Consider the following 22,069-nt stretch of genomic DNA (forward strand, 5'->3'; position numbering starts at 1 on the left):
TAAGTCTCTGTTAGCTATTTTAGTAGTTAGCTTTTTTGCATATGACTGAGTACTATATTAACCCATTTTTGCAGACTATTTCCACAGTAACATTAGCGCACTGGTCCAACTAAGCAGTCGAGCCCAGTGTTTTGATACGGTGTGGGTACAGTAAAGCCTGAAGTTTGTTCTCATATAAGAGTTATGGATCTTTTTAATAAAGAGAGGAAAGGGTGCCCTGGGGGAGGTGGGTGCAAGGCAAACGCTGACCATTCTCTTCTGTAGGTTTGCTGAGCCATAGGGCTCAGTGGGCCTGGTTAACCACCCCCTATCACCAGAGAGAGTGCTGACTCCTGCTCTGGTCTGTTTACACCCCCCTCAGCCCCCCGATGTAGGATGGTCCCTTCAGACACAATGAACATGCTGAATAGCTACTCTTCATCTCGTGAGCGATGCCAAATCCAAACGCTTTGACAGTCTTCTGCTCGTGCACAGGACTTTATTTCATGTTCATTGGACTTTATTATTCCACAGTACTATACCATGCATTTCAGCTAGAGGAAAAAATATTTTGAACAAAATTCTGAAGTGCACTCCATTGCATCATCTTGACCAACTACCCTCCCCTAAAATGATCAATATCTAAGCCAAAAGCGTCACTTTATCTATTAGGTGCCTTGACTTGTCCCCTGAGGGGGATATTAAGCTGAGGGCAGGAATTGATCTTGGCTTGTTTTTCACTGTAGTCCATGCCGTCATCCTCATTCAGGTTGCAGGGCTTGTTTACTGCAGTTCTCATTTGCTCAAGGAAAAACATCCCCTCCCACTTGCTAGGACTACTTGGGCACTTGGAACTGCAGGAGATATAATGTCATTTATACTAACTAGAAAAATCATGATTATGTAAATAGGTTTATTGGAAGACAAAGTTAAAAGTCTGTTAAGTATTAACCAATGTTAGAAAGCTTTTCCAGGCATGCATTTGAAAGCCAAAAAAAGTCTTCCTATCAAAAGTGCATTGAGATCTAATAGAAGGATAGCAACAATTAATTGACAGTTTGCATATTAATCAATAAAATAGATAAACAAACAAAATATTAAATATACGTTTTAAATGTTCACCCAATAATGAAATTGTCATAATTGACTCATGTACTGTAGTTCTAAATCTGTACTCTTCTGTTAACCACTAAAGGAAAACAAATGCAGAATTTGAGGTACCCACGGACTCCTTCCCTATTCTCCTATTCACGGTTACTATTGAACTTAATTGCATATCCCCCCAAACAATTAAAATGGCTGTCGTTATACCTAAAACGTAAAATGTACCCAATATAATCAGTCAAATGGGTATGAGGATGTATAACGAAATCTATTTTTTTGCGTGAACAACCGTTTTAAGTCTACTCTCGGAGCAAGTAGTTCCTTTAACCCCGCCCACTTGTCACTGATTGGACAACGTAAGTTGTTTTTGCAACGCGATTGGCTCTTGGCCGCGTCATTTATGTTTACAGCCTGTTATTTACCACAAGAGGGCTAGTGAAGAGTGGGTATTCTGCTCGGGAGCTTCAACAGCTGATATGAACGGGTAGTGTAACCCAATGCCTCAAGGAACAACGGGAGCTAAAGCAAATACAAGATAGTCGCTCTTTTTTTATAAAAAAATTTGAAGAAGGAAACAGCAATATGAGGCACGCATCGGCATCTAATGAAACTATTGAAAACTCCTCTCTCACCATGACAGACTTTTGTAAAATTTGCACAAACTGCGAGCGGCTTAGTAAAAAGGTAAGAATGCGGATAAGAGCTTGACGCCGAGTTTAACTAATGACAAATATATTTTTCGTTAGCCTTTTTGGTTAGTGTAGCCTTTTTTCATTGATTTTAAATCATGTCCGTTCATTTAGGACGTCTGCTGCAGTGCAGTTCTTTGTACTTGCATCATAAACACTGCTAGCTTGTTTTTTTCGTAGCCTGTTGTCATCAGATCAATAGACATTCGTCTTTAAACAATCACTGATGGTTTGAAGTTAGTGTGACATTGTCTAAATGATCTTGTTTTTTTGTTTTTTTTTCAATCAACGCTCAAAAATAATATGCAAGATTGCCATTGTGTAGAACTGCTGTATGCTTCTTCAATGGGACATTACATTGCTCGCGGTGTCAGGTTTATTAGCGTTTAATAATATATTTTTACACCATTGCTTGCATATTCCTAAATCAGCTGTTTGGGCATGTTTATGTCACTGGTGTATTGTTAACTCGGACAACCTTTTTGTTCTTGGGGAATCTAGGTTGTTTTGAATCATTCCCTTTGTGCCTGTGACAGCTTCTACAGTATCAATAGGCAGATGAATGATTCAAGGTCCGACTGTTGCTACCTGCTGATTGTATTGTGTTATGTATTTTAGAATTTCAAGCCAAATCAGAGAAAATTCTAGAAGCAGCCGTTGATATTTGAGCTGAGGAAGGATGTTGTTTTTAAGAGCTCTGGGTCTGATGCCAGAATGTCTTTGATATAATAGTGGTTTCATGCCCGAGAGTGCTCCTCTCAGGTTTTGACATGCATGTCGATCATGTAATCATGTTATTGGTTTTGACCTTTTTCAGGATGTTGGAGTGCGAATCCCCAGAACGATAGGAAATGGACCAAGTAGATTCATACCAGAAAAAGAGGTTAGTGTTATCATCTATGCTGCTGGCTCTAAAGTTGGCATGAATCTTTCTCTAACCGTTTTAACCAACAAATGGCACTGAATTCTCCAGATTTACCTCTTCTTTATTCCCCTGTTGTCCCAGATACTTCAAGTCAGTAAATTGGATGAAAGAACACAGTCGATTTTTGAGGACGCCTTTGCAGTGCTCGGTCGCCTTGACAACATCTCCTTGGTGATTGGGTTCCATCCTCAGTATCTGGAGAGCTTTCTTAAGACACAGCACTACCTGCTTCAGATTGACGGCCCCTTGTCTCTGCACTGCAGACATTATATAGGGATAATGGTGAGATGGCAGACTATATTTTTGTATGCCATTCCAAAAACCACTGCGCCAGATTGTCCTAAAAGCATGTTTGCGTCCAACAGGCTGCTGCCAGGCACCAGTGCACGTATCTGGTCAACCTGCACGTGAATGACTTCCTGCATGTCGGAGGTGATCCCAAGTGGTTGAATGGTCTTGAAGAAGCCCCACAGAAGCTGCAGGCTCTTGGGGAGCTCAATAAGATCCTGGCCCACCGCCCCTGGCTGCTCACCAAAGAACACATCGAGGTATGACTTCAACCTCACAGTAACTCATGGACACTCGCCCGTATCTGTTATACAACTGTAATGAGCGCAGAAGTTTTATAATGCTGTGGACTATTAGGTCATGCTGGTTTCACTAGATAATATGAAGTCAATTCGCTTTAATGGAGTTTTCATAATCATTTATGTGCCAATAACATGGCACTGTTTTTATTGTGTGTCACAAATCTATTAAAAAAACCATGCATAGTGATTTGAGTGCAACTCTTCTATGATGAGCATGTTCATTTATTTATTTGAAGCATATTAATCAAATAAAAGAAAGTTAATTTCTGAATAAATATAATTTTTTATTTAGGGGTGCGTAATATCAAAAATGTGAGGTTGACTCAACAGTCCTAATTTCATAATCAAAAGAATGAGATTCTTGAAAAGGAAGCCTTATTGGAAAAAATATTTGTATTGCTTTACTGCCATATATTTTAGTATTCGTAGTATTTGTCATGTCATGTGGCTCCCCCCAAAAATGGGGATATTTATGATGTTTGTAATAAAAAGCCTTTACCCACATGTAGGTGCAAGTACAATTTGATTACTTTTACTTGATGGTTACACCACATGTCATGAGTCATTAAATGAAACTTGAAAATGAAACGCCAAAGTGAATATTAAGAGCACCTTTCTAGGAACATAGCACATTTGAACCTAGATTTTAGACAAAGACACTCTTATGTCATTGACCCTTATAAATTGTTTTTTAAATAACAGCGTCTACTGAAGGCAGAGGAGCACAGCTGGTCCCTGGCCGAACTGATCCACGTTGTGGTGCTACTCACACACTATCACTCTCTGGCCTCCTTTACGTTTGGTTGCGGCATCACCCCTGACATCCAGACAGATGGAGGACATACATTCAGGCCCCCCTCGCTCAGCGGTTACTGCGTTTGTGACATTGCCAATGGTAACGGCACCCTGGAGGAGATGTTTGGGAACCAGCAGGTGAGACTGATGCAAATGTATTCAAAGAAAATGATTGTCAGGCTTTATGATATTTGTCTTCCATCCATTTGTCCTGAAAAGGGAGTGCGAGGTTTAGATTCCTGACCATGTGGTGTACATAAAGTGTGTAATAAATTAGATTCCTGTATGTGTGTGTTTAGGTGTCAGAGTCATCTGGCGAAGTGGAAGTGCTGATGGAGAGAATGAAGCAACTCCAGGAATGCCGTGATGAAGAGGAAGCCAGTCAGGAGGAAATGGCCACTCGTTTTGAGAGGGAAAAGACAGAGAGCATGCTAGTGGTCACCTCTGGTAAGTGAGTTTACGATTATTATGTTAAAATGCAACAACAAGATGACTTGTATTAAATCACTATGCTTGGTCAACAGAAGATGAGGAGTGTGTACCATCCAGAGATGTTTCACGACACTTCGAAGACCCTAGTTACGGCTACAAAAACTTCTCCAGGAGAGGAGAACATGTACCCACCCTCAGAGTGCAGGTGAGAACGAAGTGAAGATGTCTTGCTTGTCGGCTTTGGTAGTCAAAGGAAATGGAGTATTATAATAACAGCGGTGTGTTTTCTGCCCTCAACAGGACTACAGTTGGGAAGACCATGGCTTCTCTCTTGTGAATCGTCTGTATCCGGATTTTGGACAGCTTCTGGATGAAAAGTTCCAGATCGCATACAATTTGACATACAATACAATGGCGACACACCAGGGTGTGGACACTTCCATGCTCCGTAGAGCCATCTGGAACTACATCCACTGCATGTTTGGAATTCGGTCAGTCTCTCCTCAGCTCCCTGTTTACGTTTGTTCATTTGTGCTGTAAAATTGAGTTTAGTGTGTGTGTGTGTGTGTGTGTGTGTGTGTGTGTGTGTGTGTGTGTGTGTGTGTGTGTGTGTGTGTGTGTGTGTGTGTGTGTGTGTGTGTGTGTGTGTGTGTGTGTGTGTGTGTGTACTTGTTTATATTACATTATGGTGACCAAATGTTCCCACAATGTAATATAGACCTGAGTCTGTGTGAGCCTGTTTATGTGGTTTATGAGGACACAAATTTGTATAACTACATGGGTATTACACTGGTATTACACTATAAATGTGGTTTATGAGGACATATCAAATGTCCCCATAATTCAAATGGCCTTAAAAACATACTAAATGAAGTTTTTTTGAGAAAGTAAAAATGCAGAATGTTTCCTGTGATGGGTAGGTTTAGGGGCAGGGGCAGTGTAAGGGGATAGAAAATACGGTTTGTACAGTATAAAAACCATTACGCCTATGGAGAGTCCCTGTAAACCACATAGACCAACATGTGTGTGTGTGTGTGTGTGTGTGTGTTTGTGTATTTAGATTTGTATTATTATTTAGTTTTTCTTCTCTAGTTATTAAATCAAAGTGCTAAGGTATCTTTCCCTCTCTGTCATGGCAGATATGATGATTATGATTATGGGGAAATTAACCAACTGTTAGACCGCAGTTTTAAAGTCTACATCAAAACCATGGTGTGCAGTCCGGAGAAAATTACCAAGAGGATGTACGAGAGCTTCTGGAGGCAGTTTCGGCACTCTGAGAAAGTACGAAGCACTTCCAATAACACAAAAATGAACAGAGATGGATTGGTTTAAGGTTAAAGGTGTTAATAAGGAATCTTTTATTCTGTCTTTCAGGTCCATGTTAATTTGCTTCTTATGGAAGCGCGCATGCAGGCAGAACTGCTCTATGCTCTGAGAGCTATCACTCGCTACATGACATGAAGTGCTGTTCTTGTCGACCTTTTTATTCTTTTTTTACTGTTGTTGATGTTGCTACAGTGGGACACTTAAATAAATGTAAAAACTACACAAAAAAAGGAAAAAGAAAACTGAGGAAGAAAAAGAACGCTTGAGCGGCGGACAATGAGAAGATTGTTTTGTTAAAAGAAGGACAAAATGTCAACTGAACCTACTTGCTGAATAACTTGTGGCTTCTCAGCCTGCAGTGCCAAAAGCGACCACTGGGGGCCGTCTAAGCAGACTCAATCCCTCAAGCGTGCAAGAGGACAAGCTGAGACTGCGAGCTTCTGGAGGCCAGACCTCCTTTAGTATTTCAAATGCATCTGCGATAAGATGCAATATAATCATATCTTCTTTTTGTGAGATGAGATTTTAAAAAAACGTTTTAAAAAAACACAAATAGCAACTCCAGCAACCGGTGCAGATAGACTGCACTACCATGCCTATCTACTAGTGTTTTTTTTTCCATATCGTTTTATATTGTTTTTATTTTATTTCCAGCAGTGGCTAGAGATAGAAGCATTACTGATTTTGCATTAACGCGTGCCTAGTCATGCGCAGCACTGGCAACAGATGCTGAGGTGCCGTCTGTTCATGCTGCTTTTCTCAACTGAGAGGCCTCAAGACACCCAAACCATCACCCATTTGTATAAGCTAATCCAGGAACGATTGTGTTAGTGTGAGTGTGAGAGCGCAATTCAAAATTAATAGCTGCCTGAGCCCTTGTTAGAGTTTACTGTAAGATACCACTTTGTCTCTGTGACATTTTCAATGTGTGAATGGGGGGAGGGGATAGGAGAGAAAAAAAATCCATTGGCTCTTTTTGGGTTTTCATGAAATACAAATATCAAAGCACTTTTTAAAAGAAATGTTAAGCTTCAGCTGTTATGTAGCCATTTTGTTTCGATGACTGTTTTCTATCTTTTTATTTTATTTTATTTGTGTTAGTGAAAAGGTCTTCCTTTTGTGATGTGCTTCCTGTTGCTCTGAACCATCAGCCTTATGTGTCTTCCTTTTAATGCACGGTCATCTTAACTCCTCAAGCTTTTTGTTGTTCTTATTTTGAGGTTTATTATAACTAAATACCTCCTGTCATGTATCCTTAAATATCTAAGTGCTGTCTGGTGAGCAGAACTTTGTCTTACGTGGCTGCCTGTACAGACCTAGACGCTAAGAACCAGGCAACCTGCGCAACTTCACTGTTGTGGGGTTAAACAATGCTTGTTCTCATTTTCAGAACTTTAACCAGTGTAACTAAGCAGTTTTGTTTCGAGTGTGTGTGTGTGTGTGTGTTTCTTTTCAAGCGGGGTGGATTCTCTGCTGTCTTTGTTTGTTTACTAAAACCAGTACTGCATTCTGATGATGGCAGGACTAGAGGGATGGTACTTTTTCCTTTGGAAATGAGGAGGTTTTAAGTCAGACTTGAGAGACTGATGTCAGTTACTGACACTTTTATAAGAAAATATTTGATTAAAAAAAATAAAACATGGTATTTCACTGGTTGTATCATTTGTAATTTAATCAAGAGTTTTCTTTCTTCTCATAAAGTCGCATTAGGATGATACATTACATCAGACAAACATTGTTATTCAGAATTAAAAGATAGTCTAAACACCTCACACTACAAGTATTAAAGGTCTTATTATTATTTTTGTGCTTATTAAGAATAACACACTTTAAAATATAATCGATGTAGCTTTTAGGTCACATAATCAATGGTTTCATGTCCATAAACAGCCACTCATCTCCTAAGACCCTTGCACAACCACAATACATCACCACAGAGACACTAGGCCTATAGAAAAGCATCTCCTGCTGTGCGCTAATGACTTAAACACACAATGCTGAAGGCAGCGAGTCGTCTTCTCACAGCGAGGATTAAAGGAAGTAACATTGTTGACCTGAGAACAATCCCTGTTCGCATAAATAATGAAAATTTCCCTTGTGTTGCTGGCAATTTCCCTGTTTTATCTGTGGTTGTGAGGCTGGTGGCCATTCAGTGCCAGTAAAGGATCATTACATGGAAATCACCATAAATAATAATGTAAGAAGTCGGGTCCCCGTCTCGTAAACTGCTCTTTTCTGAAAAAGTCCCTTAGTGATTGCGCAGGAGTTAAATTGCTTCAGTCTTTACACAATGAAGACTGAGAGGAACAAGTTAAAAATCACAGTACATAATTAAATACAATTCACAAAATGATGTTTTGGTCATTGGCTTTTAAGCATGTCACCTTTAGGTCAGCTGTGTAAACAGTATTCAAGTATAGACTGTAGCGGTGAAGTGTAACCATCGGGGTAAGTGGAGGGAAGCCAGTGCCATATATCGGTTTGATGTGATTGTATTAAGTATGACAGTGTTTCTATTCTATGATCTTTACAGACTTTTCTGGAAGTGTCTGTTTAATAAAGTCTTTGAGATCACGGAGATGCTCATGAGTGATTTTTACATTTGTGTCAGAAACAAATCATGCTTTTTTCCTATATCGGCTACTGTAAATACAGCAGCATCAGGTTTAATAATAAACATCTGGAATATATTTTATTTTTAAAAAATGATGGTTGTAAATGACAGATTCCTTATTACCATTCCCAACAAATTTGTTCACAACATCAAAAAGGATGTTGTTTTAAAGTGCATTATACACACTCCTCAGCCTAAATGTGTATGTACAGACAAGCGTGTGAAGGCTGGAGAGAAGGTGTGTATCAGTGGAGCTTATGGAATGATTCCAGTAGTGTCTTCAATATGTAAACGTTGTCTTAGCCTCTCAGCAACAGGAAAAAAGAGCAGCTCCCAGCGTGCTTCCTGAACCTGTCTGAATCCTTCATCAGAAGACCATTGCAAAGCTCCTCTGTCTACCCAAAACAGAAGACAAAACATTTAATTTGTGACCCAAATGATGCACTATACAATACATTTTACTAGGTATACCTTTTACCATTTAGTGTATGTACACACACTATTTTAATTGGATTGATATCAGGAATTAAGGCCAAGTCAATAGGAGTTGGTAGGAGTTGGTGTGCTCCTCAAACCATTCCTGAACCATTTTTGCTTTGTGGCGGGGTGCATTATCCTGCTGAGAGAGGCCACAGCCACCAGGGAATACAGTTTCCATGAAAGGGTTTATATGGTCTGTAACAATGCTTAGGAAGCTGGTACGTGTCAAAGTAACATCCACATGGATGGCATGACCCAAGGTTTCCCAGCAGAACATTGACCAAAGCATCAAACTGCCTTCGCCTGCTTGCCTTCTTCCCATATTGCATCCTGGTGCCATGTGTATGGTAACCCAGGTAAGCAACGCGCACACACTCTGCCGTCCATGTAATGTAAAAGAAAATGTGATTCATCAGATCAGGCCACCTTCTTCCATTGCTCCGTGGTCCAGTTCTGTTGGTCACATGCCCACTGTTGGCGCTTTCGGCGGTGGACAGGGGTCAGCATGGGCACCCTGAATGGCCTGCGGCTATGCAGTCCCATACACAACAAACTGTGATGCACCCTATATACTGACACCTTACTATCAGAACCAGCATTTACTTCTTGAGCAATTTGAGCAACAGAAGCTCGTCTGTTTGATTGAAGTCAAACAGACAGCTTTGACTGGAGCCAGCCTTCGCTCCCCACGTGCATCAATGAGCCTTGGACACCCATGACCCTGTCACCGGTTCACCACTGTTCCTTCCTTGGACCCCTTTTGATAGATACTGACTGCAGACCAGGAACACCCCACAAGAAACGCAGCTTTGGAGATTGCCCATTTTTCCCACTTCAACTTTGAGGACAAAATGTTCACTTGCTGCCAAATAAATCCCACCCAATAACAGGTGCCGTGATGAAGAGATAATCAGTGTTATTCACTTCATCTGTCAGTGGGCATAATGTTCTGCCTGATGGGTGTATATACTGTATATATTAGGAATGCCACAATTCTCAATATAATATTTAATCGTTCGGTATGGCATTCACGGTTCAATACGTGCTTGTGAAATGTGAATTGCGTTTTTTGTTCTTTAGGGTTTTACATTTAATTTATTATTTTTATTTCTCTCCATTTGAAATATTTCTCTCATGTGCACTAAAGTTAGGGAGTGTTTAGCCACGCTTGAAATGCTGGTGTCAGAGAGCTATACTCATGGAACATAGTTATTCACAATCACGAAAGTTCATTATTTGCATGAGTTTAGGCCTTGCCGGTTAAACATTTCATCCACATGCTTATGCACGGTTTTACATGCTCTGAGCGCATGCACTAAAAGCCTGTCAAACACGTGATTACTGGACTAAGTAGTCTTACTGTGCATACTGTCAAATATACACAAGGTTAACATAAACACAGTCGGTTATGTCTAAAGTGAAAGTAAAATCGTGTGCGTCTGTATATGAGACGCAAGCAGGTCGAGAACACTTGTCCTGAAAGGGACAGTTCACCTCTAAAATGATGTTAATAAAACAACAAAAGATAACGAGAAAATCACTCACTGCTCTTAAATAGAAAAACACTATTAGCTTTTAAGTATATTTTATGTATACATGCAATGTATATTTTATATTGAAGACTATTTAGTGTTTTAATTTGACATTTATTCATTAAATTTCATTTTTAAATGCTGCTGTACAGCTCTGAGCTACCACTGTAAATCTTTATTCATATTGATATTATACAATACACTTAGCTTGGATGCCAGCCGAACTTAGCCCCGCCCACAACATTTTTAGGTCGGGCAGTTCGGTCTGGCATCGCTCCATAGAGGAGTAATTATCTCTGAACAGAAACTGTTTCGGACCAATGAAATCATCAGGGCGGGCTTTAGACGATGACAGACAGATGATCAACAGTAACGTAATCATGCACGTCATCAAAGGGGCTTGGATTATATTTACTCGAATCCTAAACGGAGAGCTTGTTTGTATATGCATTCACCTTCATAATTTCTCTCAAAGATGATGATCATGTTGGGTAAGTACTCTGTATATCAATAAATTATATGCGTCACTTCGTTGCTCTGATTGGTTGTAGGTCAATCCAATTGATGTCTTTCCTGGTTCGTTTGAAACACGCCCCATAATCACAGCCCAATGGAGCAGTTTCAGACTCATGTTCTGACTAGATTTGAGTATGACCGTTAGGCTACAATACACTAGGAATGTTTAAAACAGTTTATATTAAGTAAAGTTCTAAGTTTAAGTAAGGTTTTTCAGTCTTTTAAGTAAAATAAAGAAAGAGTATTGCAAAAAAAAAAAGGTCCTTAACCTCTTTCTGTTCCTGTCGCCTAAGAACAGAATACTAAAAAAACGAACCGAAAACCGTTTAATAAATGAGGTATGTATTGAACCGTGGACAAAATGTATTGTTGCATCCCTAATATATATATATATATATATATATATATATATATATATATATATATATATATATGTGTGTGTTAGTCCAGTTAGTGATTGTGTGTTTATATGTACCTGTGTAGAGCTGTAAGATCTCCAGCAGCTTTTGAGAGTGTTGCAGTTCTCCATCTAAAGAGCAGTTCCACAGAGTCTGACACACCACAGCAGCCAGATGCCAGTCCTGTGGCCCAAAATCTCGCAGACAGTCAATTAGCCTGCAGTAAGGAGAGTCAGAGAAAGCAAGGGTATAATACATTATACAGTACAGTCAAAAGAAGAAAGCACACTGAAGAGAAAGGCAAGCTACTTCTGAACGGTTCCCTCGACCCTCAGCACGGCCCTGTTGTCTGGGTCTGCAGATAAGTTGATGAGAACTCCACATGCAGAGAAACACACATCAGGGGTCTTGGAGTCCAGGAGGGTTACCACAAACTGATCCACTGGCACACAAAACACAAGCACAACATCAGCCTCTGGGGGATTTAAAACAGACAAAGTAGCAGAAAGAACTTCTCACACCTTTGTGCTGCATGATGAAGTGCCTCACGTCTTTGATCTGCGACAGATTTCCAAAAACACGTGTGGCCTCCAAAACAGCATCCATACTGGAGCCCAGCAAGAGCTTTAGTAGCACTGCAATGACAGAAGGACAGACGGGAGGGGGAAATTATTGAAGGACAAAGACAGATGCAACATGCAGGCTGTGTTCACACACTCATCTTACACTGTGAGATGCGTGTGTGCTGGGAACGGACCACTGAGCTTTCGCCCTGGTAGAAAGACAGGTTGTTGATGGTGGCCACAGCATTAATCACTAACTCTTCACTCTTCTTCACACACCTGCACTCTGATAGAAATGGGCGAAGGACAGAAAACTTGATCAGTTACATAAAGATAGAATGACGTACAGAATAGAGATGCACCATTATGATTATGAATAATTATGCATGTTCATTTCCCTAACTTTGTATTACAATTCTTCATCATCTGGGCTACTAAAGCTACTCTTAAAAAAATACTAAATGAATAATACTGTTAAATCTAGCAACCAAAAACAAATCAAAAGCTATTTGACATAAAATTGAATATTAACTGAAAAAAATATAAAATGTATTTTAAGCTACTAAAATAATTAAAAGTGGAATAAAAATAAAATATAGACCTACTGCATATTATATATTCATATGCAAATATATAAACCTATTTTTTTAAAACAAAATAAAATGACAAAAACCTTTTTTGTATTCAAAATTTACAAAAAATGATATAATGATAATGTACAACATGAATCCATTTTCCAAACTGTGTTTTTGTCTTACCCTGAATCATTATGGTACACTTATAAGTGTTTTTATTGGGACTATTTCAGACCGGTCTGGTAGGAACTGCTGCGGAGGAACACAGTCCCTGCGTGACTCGCCATAGACATTAAACAGCGAGAAGTAGATCTGGCTGCAATGTTCATCCGCAAGACGCATGCAGTCCTGTTTGTTAACCGCTAGAGCGTAAAAAGTTACGGACTGCAGTTTTAAACAATTGATTTTGGATTGAGTTATATTTTACATTTATTTAGACAAGATAGTATATAACAATAATATCTGCAATTTATACAAAAGTTATTTGTCAAACCACTTTGCTTGTCTTTTGCTTGTCTGCAGGATAAATCATTATGAGAGTAGGTGGCGACAAATGTCATTCAATCAGGAATGAAACAAGTGACTGTCTTTATGAATGAGTAATTGAATCATTCAACCGATTCGTTCAAAAACAAATGGCTCTGTGTTCCAGTGGTTCTGCTGTGGCTTTGTTTTAACTTTATCTTAGTTGTCAGAACAAAAACTGACAGCAATTCAATTCTTTTATTTTACATCCCATTGTCTTGACACTTTTCGCATCCAGATGAGTGAAATAAAAAATACCGGCTAAGTCGACCCATTCACTTTAGTCACAAGACTATTTACAAGTAGGTTCATACCTCTATGAAAACACTTTTACAGATTTACCGGAGTAGGCCAGATACAATATAGCAGATGCCTGGCAGTTGAATTCTTGGTATTGAAGATCAGATTAGACAGGTATCACTTCCACCTCTAGAAGTTTCAAAATCATTTGTGTGAATTTCAGACTGAGTATTTCATGATAAATCCAAATTTGAGGTAGTCAGAATCTGACAAGCGCATGTAACTGTAGTAAGATCCTGTATTTCCCTTGCAAAGTGCGGTTTGCTCTGTCAGTTTTCGTGCGTCACGCTGCAAAGTGTGAGTTTGTTTCGAAACACCTTTTGTTGTGGCGAATGCTCTGTCATTGTTACCCTTGATTTCTCAGTTTCTTTTTCCTTCTCGATTTTTATTTTCATCATAACAGGATGTCATTTTAATGTAGCAGACATAAGACAGATCCGCGAGAAAGAATAAATCTCCCACCCATTTCCTCTCCAACGGTCCACATATCTGTTCTAAAAAACGACGGCACCCTCTACCCGTCATTTCTGTAGGAATCTAGCAGTAAGGTTTCATTTGATTTTCTCACATTCTAAAAATGATATAGGACAAATATTTCCACAGGACAAAAATCTCCTTCTCTATTTCAAAAAGGAAATGCATAACTACCTTTTCACCCTATCATGCCTGCTTCTGAAACTTCCACATGCAGAACCAAAACAGAGCTTGCCTCTATCCCTAGCAAACCACAAAGCCGCAACATCTCTGAGAACATGAAGATTAGAAAAATAAGCAGTTTACAGTCTGGCTGTTCTTGTCATTGGAGAGGATGCAGAAACTTGAGGGTCTGTGCCAGTAACTGACGTGAGGAGAACAGCATGTGATTTGCGCAGTGCAGAGCAACCAACTTGAACATTCATTCAAGTTCAAGGAAGTAAACTTCTGATAACAACTGGTCAAATGTGCAATGCTTTGAAAGTGACAACCACATTGAAATGCATGAGTGAATGCACTACAGTACCTGTAAAGTGTATTCCGTGTGGGATTTTTGTAAATATGACTTGTTGAATGGTAGTACAATGTAAAAACTAATTAAGAGCTCAAAAGAGTGGGTTTGTATATTACATGATTATGTATTTTTTTACCCAGTAGTTCCAGTAACAGCTGCACACACAATGTGTTGGCGGCTAGAGCCGTGCCCACGGTAGGATGGATGGCCAGGTTGGCCAGCAGTCTGATCAGTTTGACCATGACGTCCTCTCTCTCATGACATTTCTCAGGTGGCGATAGTGTTTCCTGGTAGGCCTGGAAAAGATCTAAGAGGACATCTATCCCTCCTTCCTCTTCATAAACTCTCTCTCTGGCTTCAATGCTCTTGGCTGTCAGATTTCCAAGTGTAAACAGGAGACGCACTACTAGATCCTACACATAAGAAAAGAGGACAACAGTGTTTAGCGAGTCTTTGTAAGTTAGTTTGAACACACACACACACACACAAGGCTGGTTCACTATCTTTGTGGGGGCTCTTCATAGACTTAATGGTTTTTATACCGTACAAACTGTACATTCTATCCCCCTACACTGCCCCTGCCCCTAAACCTACCCATCACAAGAAACATTCTGCATTTTTACTTTCTCAAAAATACTCATCCTGTATGACTTATAAGCCTTTTGAAAAGTGGGGACTGCTGGCTGGTTCCCACAATGTAAGTAATCTCAAGTTTTACTATCCTTATGGGGACATTTGGTCCCCACAATGTAATATAAAAAAGTAGACAAACACACACCCATTTGGATTGCCATACATCTTTTACCATGATTTACAGAAGACGTCATCCACTAAAATGTCATTCAGGGTAACAATATTTATGTATCAGAAAATGTTATTAGGCATATTTAAAACAGAAATCATTTCATGACATATTAAAATACTCTATTTAAGGATCAAAGTACAACCACAAAATACTAATTTATTGTAATTTTTTTCATCTTTATACTTTAAATCTTTATACAAAATATATATATTGTCACTATCTTTCAAACCATTAGATTTTACCAATTTGTCAGCAAGCACCTGCTACAGGTCTCAAAGAATTTGGCATGGGAGCAACAAATGACTGAAAAAGCAAGACATTTTGAAAAGATTCAGCTGGAAGGCCATCTAGCAACTAATATCAGATCTGTAACATGATTAGCTATAAAAGGGATGTCTAGAGAGGCAGAGTCTCTCAGAAGTAAAGATGGGCAGAGGCTCTCCAATCTGTGAAAGAGTGCATAAAAAGATTGTAGAATACTTTTTTTGTTAAAACACACACACACAAAAAAAGTTCCTCAATGTTAAATTGCAAATGCTTTGCAAATCTCATCATCTACAGTGTATGACATTAAACGATTCAGAGAAACTGGAGAAATCTCTGTGTGTAAGGGACAAGGCTAAAGACCTTTATAGTATGCCCGGGCTCTCAGATGACACTGCATCACTCATCGGCATGACTGTGTGAATGACATTACTAAATTGGCCTAGGAATACTTCCAGAAACCACTGTCAAAAAACACTGCATCCGCTGCGCCATCTGCAGATGCCAACTAAAGCTTTATCAAGTAAAAAGGAAGCCATATGTGAACAAGTCCATATGCCCGTTGTGACCAAGGCTCATTTAAAATCGACTGTTTCAAAGTGTTCTATGTTCAGACGAGTCCAAATTTAACATTCTTGTTGGAAATCATGGACGCCGTGTCCTCCAGCTAAAGAGGAGAGAGAACTTCCAGCGTGTTTTCAGCGCTTAGTTCAAAAGCCAGCATCTCTGATGGTATGGGGGTGCATAAGTGCATACGGTATGGGCAGCTTGCACGTTTTGGAAGGCACTATAAATGCTTAAAGTTATATAAAGATTTTAGAACAACATATGCTCCCCTCCAGATGACATCTATTTCAGGGAAGGCCTTGTGTATTTCAGCAGGACAATGCAAAACCACAAAATGCAGCTATTACAACAGCATGGCTTCGTCGTAGAAGAGTCCGGGTGCTTGAATTGGCCTGTCTGCAGTCCAGATCTTTTTTTACCTATAGAGAACATTTGGCACATCATAAAACGAGACATTCATCAAAGACCTATATCAGGCAAGAATGGGACCAAATTCCAAAAGCAAAGCTCAAGAAACTCATAACTTAGTTGGACAGATGTCATCAAACTGTTTGATAAAGAAAAAGAAAAAAAGATGCTTCACCATGGTAAACATGTCCATGTCCCAACTATAATGAGACCTGTAGCAGACATCTAGTTTGAAATGAGCTCATTTAGTGGATAAGTGTAATATGTCTATTTTAACATTTGTTAACATCTATGTTCTATTGTTAATAAAATATTGGCTCATGTGATTTGAAAGTCTTTTTGTTTTCATTGTATTAAAATGTAAAAAATGTCCCAACATTTCCAGAATGTGGGTTGTATATTGTTTCATTTTTACATAACTATATCCGTTATGCTGAATGAACATGGTTTGTTACTCTGAATGAAGTTTTGCCTACAAGGGAGATAATATTGCTGTTGTTCCAATAATTGCATATTTCGCATATTGTTCCCACAATTACATATTTCCCATATTGTTTTTAGCATTAGTCTGAATCATGAAATAAGTTATAACAATATTCCAGAGTAAATAACAGCAGAAGCAGATGTTGAAAAATAATTAGCACTTTCTTCTACTGTCCTGATGCTCTCTTGCTTAGCTCGTTGTTTAGTTTGTGACTTGCTTGGCTACAAAAAATTACTCCTTGCAACTATATTTTATGAGTGTTTTCTTTATTTGTCAACATAAATAACCATATCACGATGGGTATTTTTGGTGGAGAATCCCCTCAATGGTCTCTTTTGACATCCCATAGTGAGGGGGAACTCTCAGTTCAGAAATATTAGTAAGTTATTATTCTGACAATCACAATACCGGAATACCATTCTCTTTTTCTTGATAAAGGCTTGTTCACACTAAGTATGATAACTATAGTGATAATAACAAAGATAGCTAATGAATAATAAATACATTGACAGCTAATCAGAATCCATTCCGCTTTAAAGAGCTCCAGCATTTAAAGCATCAGACAACAAAACTACAGTATGTTTCGAATAAACAGTGTTGTCAGTTGGATGCTTATATAGTTACCATTGTAATTATTATAATAGTTATTGTTCTTGGTGTGGACGGGCTTCAAGAATGTCGCCCTAGCTACTCAGTCTGCATTTACTTTTTGGCATTTTACAGTGCCTTTCAACTCTCTTTATTCGTGGGCATCTAAAATATACAAAAATGCATTAAAATATTAATATTTATTAAGTTTATCATATTTGTCTGTGCTAAACCTTCCTTTATCTGTAATATAAATAAGATGCTAAAATTGTTATTTATACAGTGATACTGTATTTCAATGTAATTGATGACACTGTTGTAACAGAGAATTTGCATCACACTGAATGACAGAACTTCTATTTCAGCTTATATTGCAGGCCATCAGCTGGCCAATAGCAAACAGGGAGCTTAATCAATGAAGTTAAATCACAATTATTCACAACATCTACATATATTTTTTTAAAATCATACAATATTACTGTTTTTTTGGCATCTCACTAAATGACGTGCAGTTTGGAACTTAGGCTACCACAATTACTAAATATTTAAGAGAAATGAATTCATGAATTTTGATGGCGTCACAGATCTCCAAAAAGTCTTTAGTTTTATTATATTTGTAAAAGAAATATGGGCGGAACCGAGTATTTTTTCTGGAAAAAAATGAGCGCCTGGAGGCGTATCGTGTGGGCGGAGCTAAAGAATGACGAGCACGCAAAGCGGTGACGTCCTCAAGCGTGGAGAAACCCATGGCTATCGATCTCAGCTAATAGATATATGATCCAGAATCATTCGGAGGCTGAAATAAATTGAACAGGAGAAAGAAGCAACAGCAGGACGTCCGTCTCTGTGGTATGTACTGTATTTAGTGGCCTGTCAACATTTGTGTGTCTTTACTCGCAGTTTATGAGGACATGATTCGGTTTATAGACTATTGCATGTGACTAAACCTTAGCAGTAGCAAGCAAAACGGTTTTGCACGTCAGACTAGTGTAACGTTATACATAGAACAACAATGGAGTCCGTTAGCGCATTTGAATGACGAAGCACGCGATCGTGTCATTTACTAATGTTTACTCCCGCGACGAGCCAACAGCATAGACATTTGAAGCAGTTTTGAAGCGTTGAAGTCGCTTGATGTCACCCATAGGAATAAAGTGGAGCACGGCGCGGAGTGTTTATGGGCGTGCATTTCCTCTCTCGCTCTAGTCACACGCTCGCGCACCCTACCGGGAGAAGAGCCCGTACGGCCCATAGAAGGACCTTCCGCTCTATTAACGTCAAGACGACCCGAAAAAAACTCTCCGAAACTTGTGAGAAACTGGAAGGAGTATTTTTGACACAGAAATACTCCATCAAACGTCCAACATTAGTTTTTTAAACTTTGTCTATGTTTAGGATGGGAATCCAAGTCTTTAACCGAGTAAAAAGCTCAGTATGCATGAAACAGCATTTCAACCCCCCTTTAAGCACTGCCCGGGTTTTCTCTGTGGCTCTGGGTCCATTCCACTGTCTGAAACACTTGCTTTCTCAGTTGTTTACTTTCATTTAAAGGGTTACTTCAGCGATTTAGCATTTGGCTTTGTATCAGTAGAAACCCGGTAGTATATTCGAATGCTTGTGCTTCCCCCCCCCAATATCCCGAGTAGACGAGAATAGACGAGACATCTATGCATTTTATTTCATTTTATTTCCAATGACACAAATATCGTAATTTTTTTTGTCATCAGAGTATTTTTTGGTCGGAGGCTAAAAACTACAGCCAGTAGAGGGAGCTGTTTCCGCATGTTTTCAACCCACGCATGGGGGATGGGATCGCACTCACAGCACTGAGCTCGGTTTTTTAACTGAACTGATTTTACGTATGTACAAGTCCTTCTCAAAAAATTAGCATATGTGATAAAAGTTCATTATTTTCCATAATGTAATGATAAAAATTAAACTTTCATATATTTTAGATTCATTGCACACCAACTGAAATATTTCAGGTCTTTATTGTTTTAATACTGATGATTTTGGCATACAGCTCATGAAAACCCCAAATTCCTGAAAAGGTTCTCTAAACGAGCTAATAACCTAATCATCTGAATCAACTAATTAACTCTAAACACCTGCAAAAGATTTCTAAGGCTTTTAAAGGGATCCCCTGGTGTTGAGACTTGTATGGCTTAATATAACATACATGATGTCTCATACTGAATTATGTAGTAGAAAACCCATGAAAGATCTACGTTATTTAAAAAATCGATTTTATATTTGGACCATGGGCGGCGCCATTTTGTTTGCGTTCTAGGTTGATGACGTAGAGTGGTTGAACTCCTCAATCAGCTGGCGTTACCCGTAGCTATTTTTACCACAACGCAACTCGAAATTTGTTTCAGAGTTAAACAAAACCAATGAATTGCTTTGTAATTGTACTTAAAACACACTCAAACATACATGTGCAAACAAACTCACCTACACAAACAGATCGGCGGCCGGGAAAACACTGACAGACTGCGTTGTCTCAATCGAGATGTTGGGCTGCTCAGTCTCCATACAGGGGCTGAATCCGAAATCGACCCCCTATACCCTGAAATAGGGCATTATTTGAAGGGACGGCCATTTGTAGTGTTGTCCGACATCATAGTGGACATGTTCGAGTGCAGTCATTCAGTCTCACGTTGCACCGCAGTGTACAGCCGATTTACAACAGCTGTCCGACTTCACGCACCCAAACATGTGGACACAAACTCTCTCGCTCACACAGACTCACACACACCCCAACAGATCGGCGCGAACACACACACACACACACACACACACACACACACACACACACACACACACACACACACACACACACACACATGAGGCGCGAACACACACGCACTGCGTGCGCGCATACATCACTATTCCCTGTGTTCATATCATAGATAGACTGTTGATATGCAGTAGATTAAATGTAATGCCTATGTATCCAGCAGAGGGAAATATCTAGGTAGGATGATGGGATAAAGTTAACGTGAGGAAGAGAGGCAGGATGTTTTGGTGATGATGCATGGGATTGGTTTGTGCATTAAAGTTTGAGCACGCTCAGTGAAACCTCAATCTTTAAACTTTCACTTTTAAGACACAAATTACTTTCGCTACTTTTGTTCACTAATACAACGTGAAGGAGTGAATGAAGACGATCGAGTGCATGAAGTCGGACAGCTGTTGTGTGTAAATCGGCTGTACACTCGTTATTGCGGAGAACGTGAGACTGAATGACTGCACTCGAACATGTCCACTATGATGTCGGACAACACTACAAATGGCCGTCCCTTCAAATAATGCCCTATTTCAAGGTATATGGGGTCGATTTCGGATTCAGCCCCTGTCGTGGAGACTGAGCAGCCCAACATCTCGATTGAGACCGCGCAGTCTGTCAGGTGTGTGTGCCCGGCCGCCGATCTGTTTGTGACTTGTGTAGGTGAGTTTGTTTGCACATGTATGTTTGAGTGTGTTTTAAGTACAATTACAAAGCAATTCATTGGTTTTGTTTAACTCTGAAACAATTTTCGAGTGGCGTTGTGGTAAAAATAGCTACGGGTAACGCCAGCTGATTGAGGAGTTCAACCACTCTACGTCATCAACCTAGAACACAAACAAAATGGCGCCGCCCATGGTCCAAATATAAAATCGATTTTTTAAAATAACGTAGATCTTTCATGGGTTTTCTACTACATAATTCAGTAAGAGACATCATTTATGTCATATTAAGCCATACAAGTCTCAACACCAGGGGATCCCTTTAAAAACTCCCAGCCTGGTTCATTACTCAAAACCGCAATCATGGGTAAGACTGCCGACCTGACCCTGTCCAGAAGGCCATCATTGACACCCTCAAGCGAGAGGGTAAGACACAGAAAGAAATTTCTGAACGAATAGGCTGTTCCCAGAGTGCTGTATCAAGGCACCTCAGTGGGAAGTCTGTGGGAAGGAAAAAGTGTGGCAAAAAACGCTGCACAACGAGAAGAGGTGACCGGACCCCGAGGAAGATTGTGGAGACGGACCGATTCAGACCTTGGGGGACCTGCGGAAGCAGTGGACTGAGTCTGGAGTAGAAACATCCAGAGCCACCGTGCACAGGCGTGTGCAGGAAATGGGCTACAGGTGCCACATTCCCCAGGTCAAGACACTTTGGGCTACAGAGAAGCAGCACTGGACTGTTGCTCAGTGGTCCAAAGTACTTTTTTCGGATGAAAGCAAATTTTGCATGTCATTCGGAAATCAAGGAGCTGGAGTCTAGAGGAAGACTGGGGAGAAGGAAATGCCAAAATGCCTGAAGTCCAGTGTCAAGTACCCACAGTAGGTAATGGTCTGGGGTGCCATGTCAGCTGCTGGTGTTGGTCCACTGTGTTTTATCAAGGGCAGGGTCAATGCAGCTAGCTATCAGGAGATTTGGGAGCACTTCATGCTTCCATCTGCAGAAAAGCTTTATGGAGATGAAGATTTCGTTTTTCAGCACGACCTGGCACCTGCTCACAGTGCCAAAAACCACTGGTAAATGGTTTACTGACCATGGTATTACTGTGCTCAATTGGCCTGCCAACTCTCCTGACCTGAACCCCATAGAAAATCTGTGGGATATTGTGAAG

General features: G+C 39.8%; 2 protein-coding genes across 7 annotated transcripts in view; one reads left to right on the plus strand and one right to left on the minus strand.

Annotated features, from left to right (window-relative positions):
• The window catches only part of sesn1 (sestrin 1), a 54,193-nt gene extending 46,700 nt beyond the window's left edge, over nucleotides 1-7,493 (plus strand). The window contains exons 1-10 of one of the 3 annotated variants that reach the window (XM_067417651.1): nucleotides 1,519-1,767; nucleotides 2,590-2,655; nucleotides 2,779-2,979; nucleotides 3,063-3,245; nucleotides 3,990-4,220; nucleotides 4,382-4,529; nucleotides 4,607-4,719; nucleotides 4,815-5,005; nucleotides 5,654-5,798; nucleotides 5,892-7,493. In XM_067417651.1, the coding sequence (XP_067273752.1) occupies nucleotides 1,666-1,767; nucleotides 2,590-2,655; nucleotides 2,779-2,979; nucleotides 3,063-3,245; nucleotides 3,990-4,220; nucleotides 4,382-4,529; nucleotides 4,607-4,719; nucleotides 4,815-5,005; nucleotides 5,654-5,798; nucleotides 5,892-5,978 (1,467 nt within the window). In that variant the 5' untranslated portion in view covers nucleotides 1,519-1,665 and the 3' untranslated portion in view covers nucleotides 5,979-7,493. Of the gene's footprint in view, nucleotides 1-1,518; nucleotides 1,768-2,589; nucleotides 2,656-2,778; nucleotides 2,980-3,062; nucleotides 3,246-3,989; nucleotides 4,221-4,381; nucleotides 4,530-4,606; nucleotides 4,720-4,814; nucleotides 5,006-5,653; nucleotides 5,799-5,891 lie in introns of those variants that run through there. The other 2 variants (XM_067417650.1, XM_067417649.1) reach the window with 2 other exon arrangements.
• The window catches only part of armc2 (armadillo repeat containing 2), a 28,073-nt gene continuing 12,669 nt past the window's right edge, over nucleotides 6,666-22,069 (minus strand). For all 4 annotated transcript variants that reach the window (XM_067417648.1, XM_067417646.1, XM_067417647.1 and 1 more), the window contains exons 13-18: nucleotides 14,471-14,747; nucleotides 12,110-12,232; nucleotides 11,905-12,018; nucleotides 11,693-11,825; nucleotides 11,461-11,600; nucleotides 6,666-8,852 (exon numbers count right to left, since the gene is read on the minus strand). In XM_067417648.1, the coding sequence (XP_067273749.1) occupies nucleotides 8,713-8,852; nucleotides 11,461-11,600; nucleotides 11,693-11,825; nucleotides 11,905-12,018; nucleotides 12,110-12,232; nucleotides 14,471-14,747 (927 nt within the window). In that variant the 3' untranslated portion in view covers nucleotides 6,666-8,712. The remainder of the gene's footprint in view (nucleotides 8,853-11,460; nucleotides 11,601-11,692; nucleotides 11,826-11,904; nucleotides 12,019-12,109; nucleotides 12,233-14,470; nucleotides 14,748-22,069) is intronic.

Source organism: Pseudorasbora parva, chromosome 15, assembly GCF_024679245.1.
Source record: "Pseudorasbora parva isolate DD20220531a chromosome 15, ASM2467924v1, whole genome shotgun sequence".
Classification (NCBI taxonomy): Eukaryota; Metazoa; Chordata; class Actinopteri; order Cypriniformes; family Gobionidae; genus Pseudorasbora; species Pseudorasbora parva.